Below are 15493 nucleotides of genomic sequence, written 5' to 3'. Positions count from 1 at the left end.
CCCATAGAAGCACAGAAGGCTCCAGGGAGGAACTTAAAAGTGGGATGACAAATGACAAAGCGACAGCCATATTGACTGAGAACACATTCCATGGCTGACAGCCAGGGAGGTCAGATCAGCAGTTCCCTTGGCTTCTCTTTATAAACTCTAATTTTTTTTCTTTTCCTAATTAAAACAAAAGCCTTTGGTACATCCACTCTCTATGTAAATTCAGAGCTCACCCTTGGTAAACCGCAGTGGTGGGAGTATTTATCTTTTCCTGGCCGGCTTGGCAGACTTTCCTTGAGGGATGTGAAATACAGCTGGGATCATCCTCTCCTTCACTGTCAACAAGCAAGCATCCCAGACCACAAAAGACAGTGGCCATAAAAGAGTGAGCTGGAAGCCGAGATATGTTGCGGTTTTGTTTGGAAATGGAGGGGATGAATAGAATCAAAAGTGGCAGGAAACTAAAAACTTCACACCAGCCAGCCAGAGTGGGCCAGCAAATGCCAAGCAATGAGCATCGTCCAGGAGGACTGCACGGAGATCTCCAAACAGGAGAAGGCAGGGGTGGGGTAGAGGCCAAGCAACAGGTGCAGGCAGCTCGGGGTTCCACACAGTGGGGAAAACACAGAGGCTCTTCGGGAGCAGCGAGCACATTAGCTCTGCTCTGTGTTTGAGGGAAGGAGACCCCCATCTAAGTCAGATCGGGTTGGCAGAAATTCAGGATTGGAGAAGACATGGATGGGACCCACTATAGACTATCCATTACTGCTCTCTACTAAGTCATTAATACGACAGCGCTTTCTGAACTTTCAAGGGACCCGGTGGACTACTATCACAAAATTTGTATTCACAGCCTGTCCTAATTTGTTTTCCATTGCTGTGACAACATACCAACATGAAAACCAACTAGAGTAAAGGGTTTATATTTCCATATCCCATATGGTTTGTCATTGAGGGACAAAGCAGGGCAGGAATTTGGAGGCAGGAGCTGTGGCAGTGACCATGAAGGAATACTGCTTACTGTCTTGCTCTTCATAGTTTACTCTGCTTGTGTTTTTATACAACCCAGAACTACCTGTCCAGAGTTAGCACTGCCCTCTAGTGGGCTGAGCTCTCCCGTATCAATTAAAAATCAAGAAAATGCAACAGAAGCTTGCCCACACACTTATCTGATGGGGGCATTTTCTCAATTGACCTTCCTTTTTCCCAGATGGCTCTAATGTGTGTCCAGTTGACAAAAACCTAACCAGCACATGCCCCCTACCCCCTTGGAGGAGCCTGCAGGTGACGTTCTATGGCGACACTTGGGAAGCAGAGGACCACAAGTTCTAGGCCAGCAGGAGTAACAGGATTCTCCTGACTCAATTCATGGACAAAAAGCAGAAAGGAAATCATTGGAGTCTGGGGCCAGGTAGAGAACTGGGACTGTTTGATAGACACAGTTCACACTGAGAATGATGGAAACACTCTGGACAGGTAAGACAGGAGTGTGAATATTCTTAGCCGATGAGCTGAGTGCTTTCAAATGGTTAAAGAGCCAAGCCTTGCATTATGAATGTAATACCACAGGAAGTGGAAAAAATGGATTACTGTTGCAAAAGGAACAAAAAAAATGGCAACACTCCACTTCCAATATCCCTGACTCGGAGTTTATTTGCTTGTTTTTAGATTTTTGAAACTGAGTCTCACAGTGTAGCTCAGAATGACCTTGAAACTCACTCTGTAGCCCAGGCTGGCTTTAAACTTGTGGCAATCCTCCTGCTTCAACTTCTTGAGTGCTACAATTGTAGATGTGAGGCACCAGATCCCAATTCATTACACGATAGAAACAACCCAAATGAGCCTGATCGAAGTGATCTGAGGACCACATTAAAAAAAAAAAAGCTTGTTTCTCTTTTAGAGAGAGAAAAACTGAAGGATGCAGACATGCTCTGACATGATGCACTGTGTTTTGTCGGTGGGATGGGGCAGTGCTCATGGGGCAGGCACAGTACGAAGTGTAGTGAACATGAGTGCAGCCTTGAGGGGTTCACTGTGCACACACCGAGGGTTTGTTCACTGTAACAGTTTGAAACTTTCCATAATAAAAACACTTTCAAAAAAAGATTCAAGCAGTGTGGCTCTACTGGGAAAGGGAGGCTGAGAGACATGGTGAAGGGCAGTGCCAGGCTGCTGTATGTGAGTCACTGTGGCTGAGGATCCCATGCACACACTCGACTCTTTAACTCAGAAACCCCAAAGCATCCACAGTTCTGTCTGCAGTGGTTGTCAAATGTGCCTTTGGGGGAAGCATCAAACCAAGACTGAGCTATGACATGCAGGGCTCTTAGCCCGCATCACTGATGGAAGCTAAGTTATCCACACTCTTCTAGGGCTCAGGGATGGTGACAAATGGGAGTGTTCAGATAAGTGGAACAGGTTGGGAAGGGACCTGAAAACAAGGGTAAATGACAAATGGTGAGATGCTAAGAATGGTGGACTTAGACAATAAACCAGGGTCTCAGGACCTGGGACAGCTTTCTCCAAAGTTAGGGAAGCTAGGGATATAGCACAGACACATCTGTGTCAGAAAGTGGACATTAGGAGGAGACATATTTTGGATCAATAGGAGAAAATATCTGCCCAAGTGTGGTAGTGGGGATGGAGCTAGAAGCAACTTGAGCTACAACAAAGTGCTTGTGTAGTTCAACCACAATGAGCCGTGTCTCAAGGCAGTGACCTCCGCCCACTGCAGAAGGCGTTGAGTGGTTATAAAGCAGAGTCCCATGGTGCTGTGGAATGGGAAACAGGCCTATGGTACTATGAGAATTGGAGCGAGAACCACCATTATGAACCACAGGCCTTGCACAAGACTTTGCCTCTCTATTCAGTTCTCTTTATTTGTAAAAGATGCAGGTTGGAGTTGACATCTCGGGGAAATGAGCCAGATGGCTGTTGAGATCCTCCTTCCTGTCCCATCTGTGAATTGCTCTCTTTGCAGCTAGCTTGTCAGCACTCCAGACTCAACTGCCCACTGTGGGATCAGCTGTCCTGTTCAATTACACCAGTCTGCCACGGGTGCTGCTGTTCTGATGGACTCTTGGGCTAGACACCTCAGAGTCCCTTTGCTTCCTTTTTCTCTTTGGGTCTCTCTCTCTCAGGCTCAAGAATGCTTCTTTGATTTGCTCTTGATTCTGTAAGTCAGTTGACACCATTGTAAGTGGGGCCTCGCCACATAGCCTGCAGCCAGTAGCTGCTGATTTCTGGGTTAGGATGGGCTCTCGAGAGTGAAGCCTAACCTAACCATTTTATACAAAGGAGAATGAGATGCCAACACTAAACAGTGAGGTCACGTAGTGCATAGTGATGGTTTATAGCTCTAGTCCACACAATATACGCTCATTCTCTTTCTCCATGTCCCACCAGCCCTGGGACTTCATCTCAGGCCACCCTGGTGTGTTTCAACATCATTAGTTTTACTGAGATTGGCCATGATTTAAGCTCAGGACGATTGGTTTATTTGTACAATACTATGATAGTCTTCGGTTAAACCACATGTGCACATCCAGGAACTATCCCCACTTGTCCCTGCAAGAGAGCAGGGGTCTGCTTTGAGTTAGAGAACACGATCTTTTCCATGCTTCTCACACACACTGCCAAAGCAGGACTGCTGAATTGTGAAATAAAGAAAATTCCTAGCCAGCTCAGGCTCTCTAGAGTCCGTAAATCCAGGTCATTTGGATAGTAAATGTATCGTTGAACTCCAATGAGTACAAACATGACATATATCATGTAAACTGGCTGTGCCCCGATTACACCCATAAAAGGCCCTGGACTCACTTTGGTTCTTCTGTGGCTATTCTGGTCTCTTCTAGCTCTTGTGCTTGTTTCAGCCAAGGTAATTTAGCTTCCACTGGACTTTTTTCTGAGGAAAAAATGGAAAATAAACAGTGAATGTAATTATTATCAATCATTAAGGACTTTGATACATGCTTGCTATTGACTGGACATTGGGTTATACATTTCAAATGCACAGTACATTCGCTTCTGGAATGAATACAATTCCTGTTATTTTTTTTAATTAGCACATTACAAAACACAACCAAATGGATCCCCTGTGATATAGCTGAATGTGGCTGAACATGCAAAAGTTAAACACACAAATGCCTTACGTAACTCAGCACCCTTTTCTGCTCTTTGTGCACTGACACTACTATTCCAACAATATCAGAGTCTTTTTGGTTTGCCATAAATTCTTCTTGTCTCTTGAATTAATAAATTAGTAGAGAAAAGCAAATATAGCAGAGGCCAGTGAAGTGGAAAGATGAGATTCTGTGTGTGGCTTACTCAAATTCCACTGTTAACATGGGAAATGAAAACCATCTACATGGGCACAGAAGGGACAGTTGCTACTTCCCCCCACCCAGTCCTTTGAGGCTTCCATGGCAAGAGGAGGGAACTGATCCAGTTGTGAAATGGAAAATTTGGAGATGCTCCAGGGAGATTAGAGACACAGAGAAAATGTCAACGGAAGCCCATCAAAGACAGAGGCAGTAAGCAAAGGCTCTGAAATGGGGATCCAGAACTATGTATGTTTGCCATGGCAGCAATGATCTTTCTATACAAAGACGTGTGCACGTAGGGCTATCTGTATAAACGAGAAACAAAAGTCACGAGGAAGAACTTTATCATTGGCACTAAAATACTAAGGAAGAGTCTCTAGAAAGAGTTAAGAACAATCTTTTCCTATTTGCTTTTACCACATTTTTATTGATTGATTGATTGATTTATGGTAAGTGTGTGTGTCTGTGTGTATATGTCTGTGTGTGTGCATGTGTGCATGTGCATGAGCATACATCATGTCACAGTACACACGCATAGGTCAGAGGACAATTTGTAGGAGTCATGGGTTTCTGCTTCTACCACATGGGTTCCAAGATTGGAACCAGGTTGTCAGGGTTGGCAGCATGTACCTTTACCTGCTTAGCCAGCTCTCTAGCTGTCTTTTTGTCAGCTATGTTAAGAATATACTTGTCACAAGGATAGGCACAGGGAAATGGTCATAGGGGACGCAAGTATCTAAGAGGTGATCCCAAGACTTGCTAGTCATGAATGTCTATTTATCCTCATAGACCAAATGAGAAATCCTAAAGGCACTCACAGACCCAGAGTGGCAACCATGTCTTTGCATATCCCATGCACTGTGACACATGATAAAGCCATCATGCCTCTGTCAAGGGGTAGTGCAGTGGACAGGCACCCACACATTCTGAGAAGGAAGAAAGAAGGAAAAGAAGAGCTATTCTGGGCACGAGAATAGTAGATGTCTTCTCTCTCTTCCTCCTTTATTGATCCTCTTTGCCTTCTTCACTTTTTTCTCCTCCTCCTCATCTTCCTTTCTCTTGACGGCAAGGACTACATAAGGAGATGGGAGTGACCCAGTATTGAACAAGCCCCGGAAAACCCTGTGTGACTTCAGTACAACATCACCTTGTGCTTACCTCTGGGCTTATAGCACGGGATGGGGATGACACACTCCTCTTTGATGTGCAGCTTCATCTGTGGGTTGCAGCCTCCAACATGTTGCCCACGATGGTTGATACACAGAACCACTCGGTAGCGCAACCCTCGGCCACAAGTCACTGTGCACTTTCGGACAGGTGGGAGAAGCCAGTGAGTAGGTTTACCTGGGTCTATGAACTACATGACTATTAAACACAAAGACCTCCACATAATATGTTGTGTGAAGAAGACAAAGACTGATTTTCTGGGATGCTTGTACTAATTTTCTTTAATTTGATTTAATTTAATTTTCATTTTATTTTATGTATATAGATATCTTTTCTGTGTGTATCTGGTGCCTATGGGGGACCGAAAAGGGTATTCGATCCCCTGAAAGATTCTAGTCACTGTGTGGGTACTGAGAATTGAACCCAGGTCCTCTGGAAGAGCAAATGGTGCTCTTATCCACTGAGCCATCTGTCCAGTTTCACCTAATTTTCAGTTCAAAGGCATTTAAGATGAGCACACAGTGCAAGAAGAGCAAATGTTCTACATTTCCTGTGTTCCAAATCAAATATGATAGAAACTTGATGCAGGCTTTCTAAAGCTTACACTTTTCATAAGACATTACTGAAAGCAATTTGTGAAATTGAAAGCAATTCTAAACAATGACTCTAAGAAAATTAATGTCCATCAAGCACTCCAGAGGACTAAATGGTCTGGTCTGTCCACAGTGATCTTGCCTAGTTGTTGTCATATAAAGAGACCATTGGGATTGTTCAGCCATACAGTATGACAGAACTACAATGGAGGAGGAGGAGACGGCTCAGGCAGTGAAGCCCTCAGGTAAGCATTAGGATCAGGTTCTCGCCATCCAAGTAAATAGTTGGGGGCAGCAGGGCACATCTGTAAAATCAGGCAGACACAGGAAGATTCCTGAGGCTTGCTGTCCACACAGCTTCACTGAATCGGTGAGTTCCAGGTTCAGTGAGAGAAGCTCCATCAGAAAATAAGACCTCCGAAGAGTGACTGAAGAAGACACCTAACACTGATCTTTAACCTTCACACACACACACACACACACACACACACACACACACACACACACACACACAGAGGCATAAGTGTATAGAAGAGTTAAAAGTCATGAAGCATTATTTTTCCCCTGACTTGCCATGAACTTTGTGTTGTTAGCATTTTATTCAATGTACAAACTCATTTATAATTTGATAGGTACTCTGGCCTATAAATCAAGTGTTTTCAAGTCATGTGAAAATCTAGTAAAGACTTTGAGTTAATTTGCATATATGTACTGTATATATATATATATATAGTATGTGAGCCTATGTGCCTCTTTGATAGCATGTATGTGAGCCTATGTGACTCTTTGATAGCATGTATGTGAACCTATGTGCCTCTTTGATAGCATGTATGTGAACCTATGTGCCTCTTTAAATGGTTAGGCTCTAAAGTGTTTTACTAGCACATGCTCACTGTACAAAGTGGTAGGGAACATGAAGACATTTTCATTCAAACTATACCATGTACTTGGACCACATTCACTGGCATTACCCTCCCCAATGTCCCACCCACTAGACTCCTTCCTTTTTGTAAATAATCCTCTGATTATATGTGGGTGCATACATGTGTGTGTATCATACACTTGTATGTTTTTGGGGGTGCATACCTGTGTGTGCATGCATGAGCATATGTGTGAGGCAACTACTTGAAGCTCTGTTCAGGTTCCCACAGGTTTTTAAAGGCCAAGAATTCCTCAGCACTCCCTGCTGCCACGCCCCAGCCACTGCTCCAGAGCTCAGGTATTTTCTTCTTGTTTCCCAGAGTTTTTCACCCAGCCCTGCTGAGTACTGGCTATCCCTCTGGAGCCCCTTCTCAGCATGCACATCACCACAAAGAGCAATACTAAGGAAATCTCTTACTGTATCATGGCACTCTCTTTTTCAGTACGAAGAATCAAACCCAGGCCCTCATGCGTGCTAGGCAAGTGCTCTGCCCCTGAGCTGCATCCCTCCTCCATCAGGCCATTCATGAAAGTACCAAGAGAACACCACAATGAAATGAATGACTAGACATTGATCCTGTTTCTGAAAAACTCACTCACTCACTCTTGAATTTATCAATTTGGAATATATATGTATGCATGTGATATTGAAAAACTCTTTGTATCCTGTCCTATCAAATGAATAGCAAAATAATTCTATAAAATAATGGAGCCTGCATCTCACCCCAGCAGTGAATACATGCCCAACTCTTTGAGCCTCATTCCACCTTCCAGAAAGGCTGATTTCAAAAGAAAACTTACTTTTTATGCCCAATAGTCTACCATAATTTAAAGCATATTTATGCTGTTTGATTAGATGCTAGACTGGAATTTAACAATAACTGGATTTTGGAGAACACTGACATTTAGAGCCCTCTGGCCAAAGGCAACAGAAACGGTTTTATTTACTGTGCATATTTTCTTGGAGAATAGAACACTGTGATCTATAAGAGGCTTTAAAACACAAAAAAGATGCATTATTGTAGGATAGAGATTTGTAGGAGAGTAGGTTTAAAAGCAAACTCAAAAGAATTACATAAATCAAGTTGGTAGGGACCTCCTTCCTGCTCTTTATACAAGATGGAAGGGACAGAAATGGTCAATGACATTTAGATTCCACTGGGCACAGTTGTTTTTTTTTTTTTTAAATGCTGTAACAGTTTTATTTTAAAATGTCAGCACTCACCACACATTGGAAATGATATTCTTTGCCATTAGGCTTACCATGAAAATGAATATGTCAACCTAAGTACAGAAGGGGTAAGTCAATTTTCAAACTCCTTGTAGAGGGAACATGCATTCAAACAGAGTCAATGCCATAAGTGTGCAGATGAAGTTCTCCAGGCTAACATTTAGTGTGATATCCAAAGCAGGCTGAGTGGCTCTCTACCCAGCCAGTGCACATTCCTTCCAATTCCAAGGAAGTGCAACCTCCTTCCCACAGCATTCCTGGAGTCTTCAAGGCAGGTGTACCTCTTCATCCTGTGGCCCTAAGTACCATATGCACAGCCCACACCACTTATGCCCAACCACAAAGGCCCACTGTGTTACAACTATCTGCATGCATGGCCCTGCAGCTAAGTTCTAGGCCTTAGTGAAGCCGAGGTTCACTTTCTCTATCTCCAGCATGCCAGCTGACACACTGAACAGTCAAATATCTATATCAAGGCATGCATAGCATAGTTTCCATTAGAAGAGCTATAGAAACTTAAATCCATTATCCATTTGTCTCTAGAAATTTAAGAGACTAAGATTAACATTAAGCACAGATGCCTGGGTTGTTTACCTTGGACTAATCTAACCTAATCTAACCATGTTCTGTTTGTTCTAGAAGTCAGTTCTCTCCTCGATTCAGAGAGCTAATCAGACATTTCGTCTTTTCAAACCTCTAGGATGCTATCCCTCTTCTCTTCTGTCTCCTGCCCTCTTCATGTTTTCTAAGAAGCCACATGCCTCTAAAAGTCTGGCTCTCTGCAACTCTATGATTTCCCTTAAAAAGGCATGCAGCTTTTTAACTCTCAGGATCAGGACACAGTTCCTGGTCAGGTCGGCGTTTCCACCTTCATTTACCAGTTCCTAGAAGCATGTTCTCTCTTTAATCCACAGAAATCATGCCCAACTTAAAAAAAAAATTGTATTTCAGTTTGAGTATATTCTCTCTCTTCCACCAACTCCTGCCCAATCCACCCTCCACACTCTATACCAACCCAACTCTGTGTCTTCGTGTCTTAAAACACTCACCAAGTACAATTGGTGCTGCCCTTGTTCTTGGGTGTGTGACCATCCCCTGGAGCATGTCAGTCCTACCAGTAGTCACACCCTTAAAAATAAACAACTCTCCATGACCACCTCTTCTCTTCACACTGGCATTTTGTCTGGCTTGAGCTTACAAAGGTCTTTGTCCATGCTGTCATATGGCTGTGACACATGAGTTCATATGTATGTGCACCTGCCCTGTGGTATCTGTTTGTTTTATTTTGGTTTTGTTTTTTTAGACAGAATTTCTCTGCATAGCCTTAGCTGTCCTGGAACTCACTCTGTGTAGACCACATTGGACTCAAACTCAAAGATCAGCCTGCCTCTGCTTCTCAGTGCTAGTATTAAAGGCGTGCACTACCACTGCCTGGCTAGTCCTGTTGTGGCTTAATGACTTATCATCGCTCCCATAAATCAGTGGATCTCTCTATCCTCATCAGAGGAGCTTCTTTCTATAGTATATGATGATTAACACAGAGATCCACAACTGGCCAAGGCACAGATACAAGGCACTATGGAGTGCTTAGCCCAAAGAAGACATCTACAACACATCCCCTTGCTCCAAGGCCCAGGGATCAATTGTGGAAGAGGGAGCAGAAGATGCAAGAGATGGTGGATGATTACAACCAGTGTTTTCCACACACAGCAGTGCCCTTTTCAACTTCTAGTTGCTCTGTTCCATGCTTGCCTTTACTTGACACTATCTTCTTAGCCACCTGCCACTGCTGCATTCTCTCTAAGCTCTTGCCCGCTCAGAATCTATTATCCTCAAAAAGGGTTAAGCATTACAACGGCAACAATGAGTCCCAGACTAATGGCTTTGAGATTTGCTCCTTCCACATGTACTACACTCCATAATAGTCCTAATAGTCCTGCATTGAGGTGACTTCTCATCCTGTGCCCTCTCTTCCACTGTCCTATCTTCTAGAGCTCTTTGGATGTAGGGACTATGTTTATTCATATATTTGTTTGTTCTCTGTGTGTGATACAAATGTATGCATGCATGTTTGCATGTGTGAAGGCTCATGTGTGTGCATATATGCATATATATGTAGAAACATGAAGTTTTACCTGGAGTATTGTCTTTGATCATTTTCTATTTCATTTACTGAAGCGGGGTCTCTCACTGAATCCAGGGCTCACTGGTTCATGCTAATCTATCTAGCATGGCTCAGGGATTACCTCTCCCTTCTTAAGTGCGTAGATTGCAGGTGGCCATCAGGACAGCCTAGCTTTTTAAAAGTGGGTTCCGGGGACCTGAATTCTGGTCCTCATGCTGGCATGACAAGTATTTTACTCAGTGAGTCATGCAAAGCTCAGATTGAATACAAGAGTCATATTCTCAAGTCTCACCTGAGACCACTCCATGGCAACCCACTTGGGGCAATCAAACAGGTTGCAAGTCTGCATCACCTTGGGCTTGGGTGCATACATGCACTTCCATTCTTCCACTTGTAGGATCTCTGCATGCATAGATTCCTCCACACACACAAAACTCCGTCTCTGAATCCCTCCTCCACAGGACACCGAACATGCAGTCCAGGGATTATGTTCCCAGCTCAAAAGCAAACAAAGAAAAGTACATTATTTATTTCATGTATGCTTAGTTTTTTTTTCAAGTATGCAAGGGGTTTCAAAAGGGTGATGTTTTTGTATCAAGGTGTGGTTCCATTGAATGAACACAAGACTTGAGTCTCCTAGGGCTTTAATCTTAACTATGGTTACAAAGACTTCACCTCCTCTAAACATGAATTTTCTATATGGTAGCAATAATATACCCACTTCAGTTAGCCTTCAAAGGACTGTTATAAGGATAAAATTAATTAGAATATAGAATGTGAACAGGTCATCAAACTGTCTTCAGCTATAACTAATGGACTATATTACTGAGCATCATAGAAAGTCAAAGTCAAAAAGAACCACACTATCTGGGCATGGTGTCACATGCTTATAATTCTAGTGTTTGAGAGGTAAAGGCAGGAGGATCAAGAATTTGAGGCAAATCTCAGCTATGTAGAGTCTGAGGCCAGTTTGAACCACAGGAGATCATGTTTCAAATGAAATAGCAAGGAAGAAAGGAAGAAAAGGAGGGAGGGAAGGAGGGAGGGAGGGAGAGAGGGAAGGGAAGGGATACTAGTCATCTAGCTATCAGAAAGGATTCACATTTCTAATCAATGGCTCTAGATCAGTGTTTCTCAACCTGTGGATAGAGCCCCCTTTCACAGAGGTAGCATATCAGATATCCCACATATCAGGTATTTACATTAGATTTATAATAGTAGCAAAAGTCACAGTTATTAAGTAGCAACAAAAACAATTTTATGGTGAGTCAGCACAAGCCAATGGACTATATTAAAGGGTCATAGGATTGGGAAGGTTGAGGAACACTGCTCTAGTTCTTTTTTTGATACCCAATGTTTAAGATGAGTTTGAAGTCTTTGATGGGCAACAGCACTCTACATACAACCTTCCAATGATAGCTTGTTCCATTTAATTCTTAGAAACATCTTTCTCATCACTGAGCCTGTTGCCTTTTAACTTTATAAAGGAAACAAAAATGTTCCTTCAAAATACTTAGAATCCCTTATAAAAGGGAGAGAATATTTAACTCACCGAGGGAGAGGTTGGAAGTGGTCGTAGGGCATAATCTCTTTAAATCCATCACTGCAAAGGAAACCATAGTGAAAAGAACTTTCTAAATCTGCCCTATATGCATGGCCATTCACTAATACAGGTTTATCATAAAAATATCATTTCTAACTCAATGAACACATTTGTCAATTGACTAACACATATTTGATATCTCAGAAGACAAGAGTCTTTCACACTGAAAATCAAAAATGCCAAGTGGTTCATAGGCCACTGAACCAAAATCCAGACAGCATCTCTTCAGTTTTCAAGAGAAACACTCATGCAAGCCATTTCCAGTTGAATATAAAAATATGGAGATAACTAATGGCATATTAATCAAAGGAAAAATTCTCTTCATCTAGATAAGTCTATTACTTCATTTTAAGTGTCATTATGCTAATAGAATGTATTAGTGCTGTGAGCACACCATTTTGTTGGCCCACTCTTCAGAGAACTACTCCGCTTCCCAGAAACTGTCCTTTACAAGGACTCTGTGAATAGTGATGTCCAACCAGGATTACAGGAAATGAGTGTCATAGTGACAGGAAATGCGACCTGCGGACAAGGCACACTTACCCACTGTGGCTGTGGCCAGCTGGAAGGCTGCTGGAGGATCCAGGGGAATTGATATTGGGCTGAAATTTTAAGATGCTGTAGGCAAGCCAGGAAACTTACCCAGACAATCCAAGTCAGCAGGTACTAAATTATGTGTCAGGGCAATTTCTGCACAGCTTTGGCATGGAAACTGCTTGCTTCTTTGCACAATGCATTATTTATATGGAGTTAAATGTAGATACTTCAAAAGCCAATATATAGTAATGGGTGACCCAGTTTAAAGCCTAAAATAGTGAGTGGGAGATATTTGTGACTGACTGATGGACTATGCATGAAATCCTGGCAGATCCACATATGTATGCATGTGCAAGAATTGCCCAAAAGGCTTAATTGTAAAGATCTTATGTATGTATAATCCCATGACAAGAGAGAGCTAGCCCAAGGGAGCAGATCAGTAAATATCTCTTAATTCCTATTAACTGTGGTTATAAATGTGATCTGCCACCAGGATGGGCTCAAAAGTTAGGAACTGGAAGCTTATGGCCCCGAAAGTATCGCTGTGACCCAATTGGGCTTGACTTGTTTCTTTGAAAAGCATGAGCAGGTGGACCAACCTGGATGGGCAAGGATCCATACTGCATTCCTTCAGCTTTGGTTTAGGCTTCACATTTTCTGGGTAGTAATGGCAATAGTGGTCAGGCACTACCCTTTTCAAGCGGATGTCCATGCACTCAGCAGAGTTGAGCTGATAACCTAAAGGTATGTGAGAGGGAGGCAGGAACGCTGAATTATTTCTGCATCTGCACAGCAAGGGTGCATGGTTCATGCTTTCCTCTATGGACAACCCAGCCCAGAGCTATCTATGGGATTTAGCTCAGAGACTAACAGAAGCACAAAGGAGAATTACCAAACACGGGTCCCAGGGCTCTTCATGGTAATTAGTCCAGAAGCACTGCCACTGAGCCCAGGATATGGGGACTTTCTGCAAAGGAATCTCATATTCCTATGAAATGGCTAAAACCCGGGGCCAAGCACAATACTCGAACTGATTGTGGTCTACTGGCACATATTACAATTGACTCCTTTAAGGGACTGTCTGGACCTTGGGTACAGGTTAGCTCTGTTCTCTAGTTACTGCCTATCTGTTCTAGATCCCTGTAGCAGCCCCTCCCTTTCTCTCTCCCTCCCTCTTTCCTGCCTTCCCTCCCTTCCTCCCCCTTCTTCCTTTTATCCCTCCCTCCTGTTTCCTTGTTTTCCCCTTATTCTGGAAGTGTCTATTCCAATTTTCTTCCTCTCCCCACATACTCATTCAGATTTATTGTTTATATATCCTTAAGTATGAAACTGTCTTGTATAACATTGTTTGGGGTGAATGTTTTGAACTCAATCTATAAATATACCTGTGTGTGTGTAGTGTATACCTGTATGTGTACATATACATACATATGTACATATATATTATGAGTGTAATTAAATGTATAAACACAATTAAGTTAGCAAACATATCTGTGGGCTGAGGATTCAAAGTTGGGGCCTTGGAAATGCCAAAGTAAGCTCACTGCCCTTGATCTAGACCCTGGTGCTGATGTTTTAAATCATGGTCTATTTTCCACTCATTACGGATTTTTTACTCTACAGTATGCTTTGAGAGCCAGCTCCGACTATTTCTTTCACAATACTCTTCTGTTTGCCTCTGCTCTGTTTACTCATCTGCTCCCTGAGGTAGCCAGGGCACCTTCAATGTCAATAACCATACTGACTGTGGAATTGGCAAAGTCAGTAGAGGCAGGAGCAAAATCCATCTCTCTACTTCCTCTACCACACAGGCTTTCAAAGGGGAGGGAAGACTCACTCCTGACTTTAGTAAATCCAATTTGGACCATTTTCTTTGAGGAAAGTAAACATTCCAAGATACTGAACACAGCAAATTTTCAAAAACAACTCACGACATGACCCTTTCCTTTCTTGAGAGCTTTGATGCCAGCTTTCCTGCCATTGCATAAATGTCACATTAACTGTTGTTTTTAAAAATAAGGTAATTTTTCAAAGCAAAAATGAGCTTTCAAAATTAAAACAAAACAAAACAAAACTGAAGCTAATCTCTCAATGTCTCCCAAGGTCTAAAGGTCTAAAAATATATTTCAAGTCCTGATTGCTGAGAGGGGTCTGGCTTTATAAGCCACCAGGCAGATTTCTACAAGACATGGCTTGAAAGTAAACTGATCTCAGAGGAGCAGAGGATGGACTGGTACACATTACCAAAAACAAGGTTGAAATTGCAAGAATGCAGATACAGATGGCATCAATAGAATAGTGCTTGGCAGTCAGCATCAGTGAGAAAGGCTACACTATCAAATGGCCACGGCAACCCCAGACAAACTTGAATGCCCCGTGTACATAATTACAGCTGAGAGCCAGCAGTCCTTCCAGCGCCCTTGGTACCTCTGAGACCCACAAACTAATCTTCATTACCCAAAAATCTCTGGCATGTCATTCATACAATTACACAGGTTTGATGAGTAAAATAATTAAAATCTGGCAGTGTGTCCTGTATGGATCTGAGGTGTATAATTGTATTTCCCTCGAATAAGTACAGACTAAGTTTACCTACCCTTCCTCAAGTCCGAGAAAAATCCATGTCCTAAGTGGAAACATTCTTGTAAAGAGACTCAATAGGGGACGTACAGGTGTTTATAATTTGAGAGAGAGAGAGAGAGAGAATTCATTTTCTTGTTTAATTTTATTGCAGTCTAGAGATTACCAAGACTAAAGAAAGAAGGCAGATTGTCTTTCAGTATTGTGAACAAATGCATTGAAATCCTGCCAGTGTGTGGGAGAGGCTGGGCAGCCCCTGCAGCCTCTCTGTGTTCTTCCACATTGTGTCCTCCCTTCCCTGTGGGATTGGTCTCACTGGGAGGTGCCACTGTGCACACTCATGATTCTAGAAGGACACAGTGTCTTTCTGTGCATATCAACGTGAGAAGAAGGAGGAGGAGGAGGAGGAGGAGGAGAAAGAAGGAG

At 42.7% G+C, this 15493-nt stretch overlaps 1 protein-coding gene across 2 annotated transcripts in view; it reads right to left on the bottom strand.

Moving 5' to 3' along the window:
• Nucleotides 1–15493, bottom strand: part of Adamtsl3 (ADAMTS like 3) — a 270398-nt gene that overhangs the window by 86545 nt on the left and 168360 nt on the right. For both annotated transcript variants that reach the window (XM_029480045.1, XM_021167800.2), the window contains exons 11-15: nucleotides 13087–13225; nucleotides 11900–11950; nucleotides 10640–10844; nucleotides 5469–5616; nucleotides 3808–3892 (exon numbers count right to left, since the gene is read on the bottom strand). In XM_029480045.1, coding sequence (XP_029335905.1) covers nucleotides 3808–3892; nucleotides 5469–5616; nucleotides 10640–10844; nucleotides 11900–11950; nucleotides 13087–13225 — 628 coding nt within the window. The remainder of the gene's footprint in view (nucleotides 1–3807; nucleotides 3893–5468; nucleotides 5617–10639; nucleotides 10845–11899; nucleotides 11951–13086; nucleotides 13226–15493) is intronic.

This window comes from Mus caroli, chromosome 7 (assembly GCF_900094665.2).
Source record: "Mus caroli chromosome 7, CAROLI_EIJ_v1.1, whole genome shotgun sequence".
NCBI lineage: Eukaryota > Metazoa > Chordata > Mammalia > Rodentia > Muridae > Mus > Mus caroli.
This window is presented reverse-complemented; position numbering and strand designations above follow the sequence as displayed.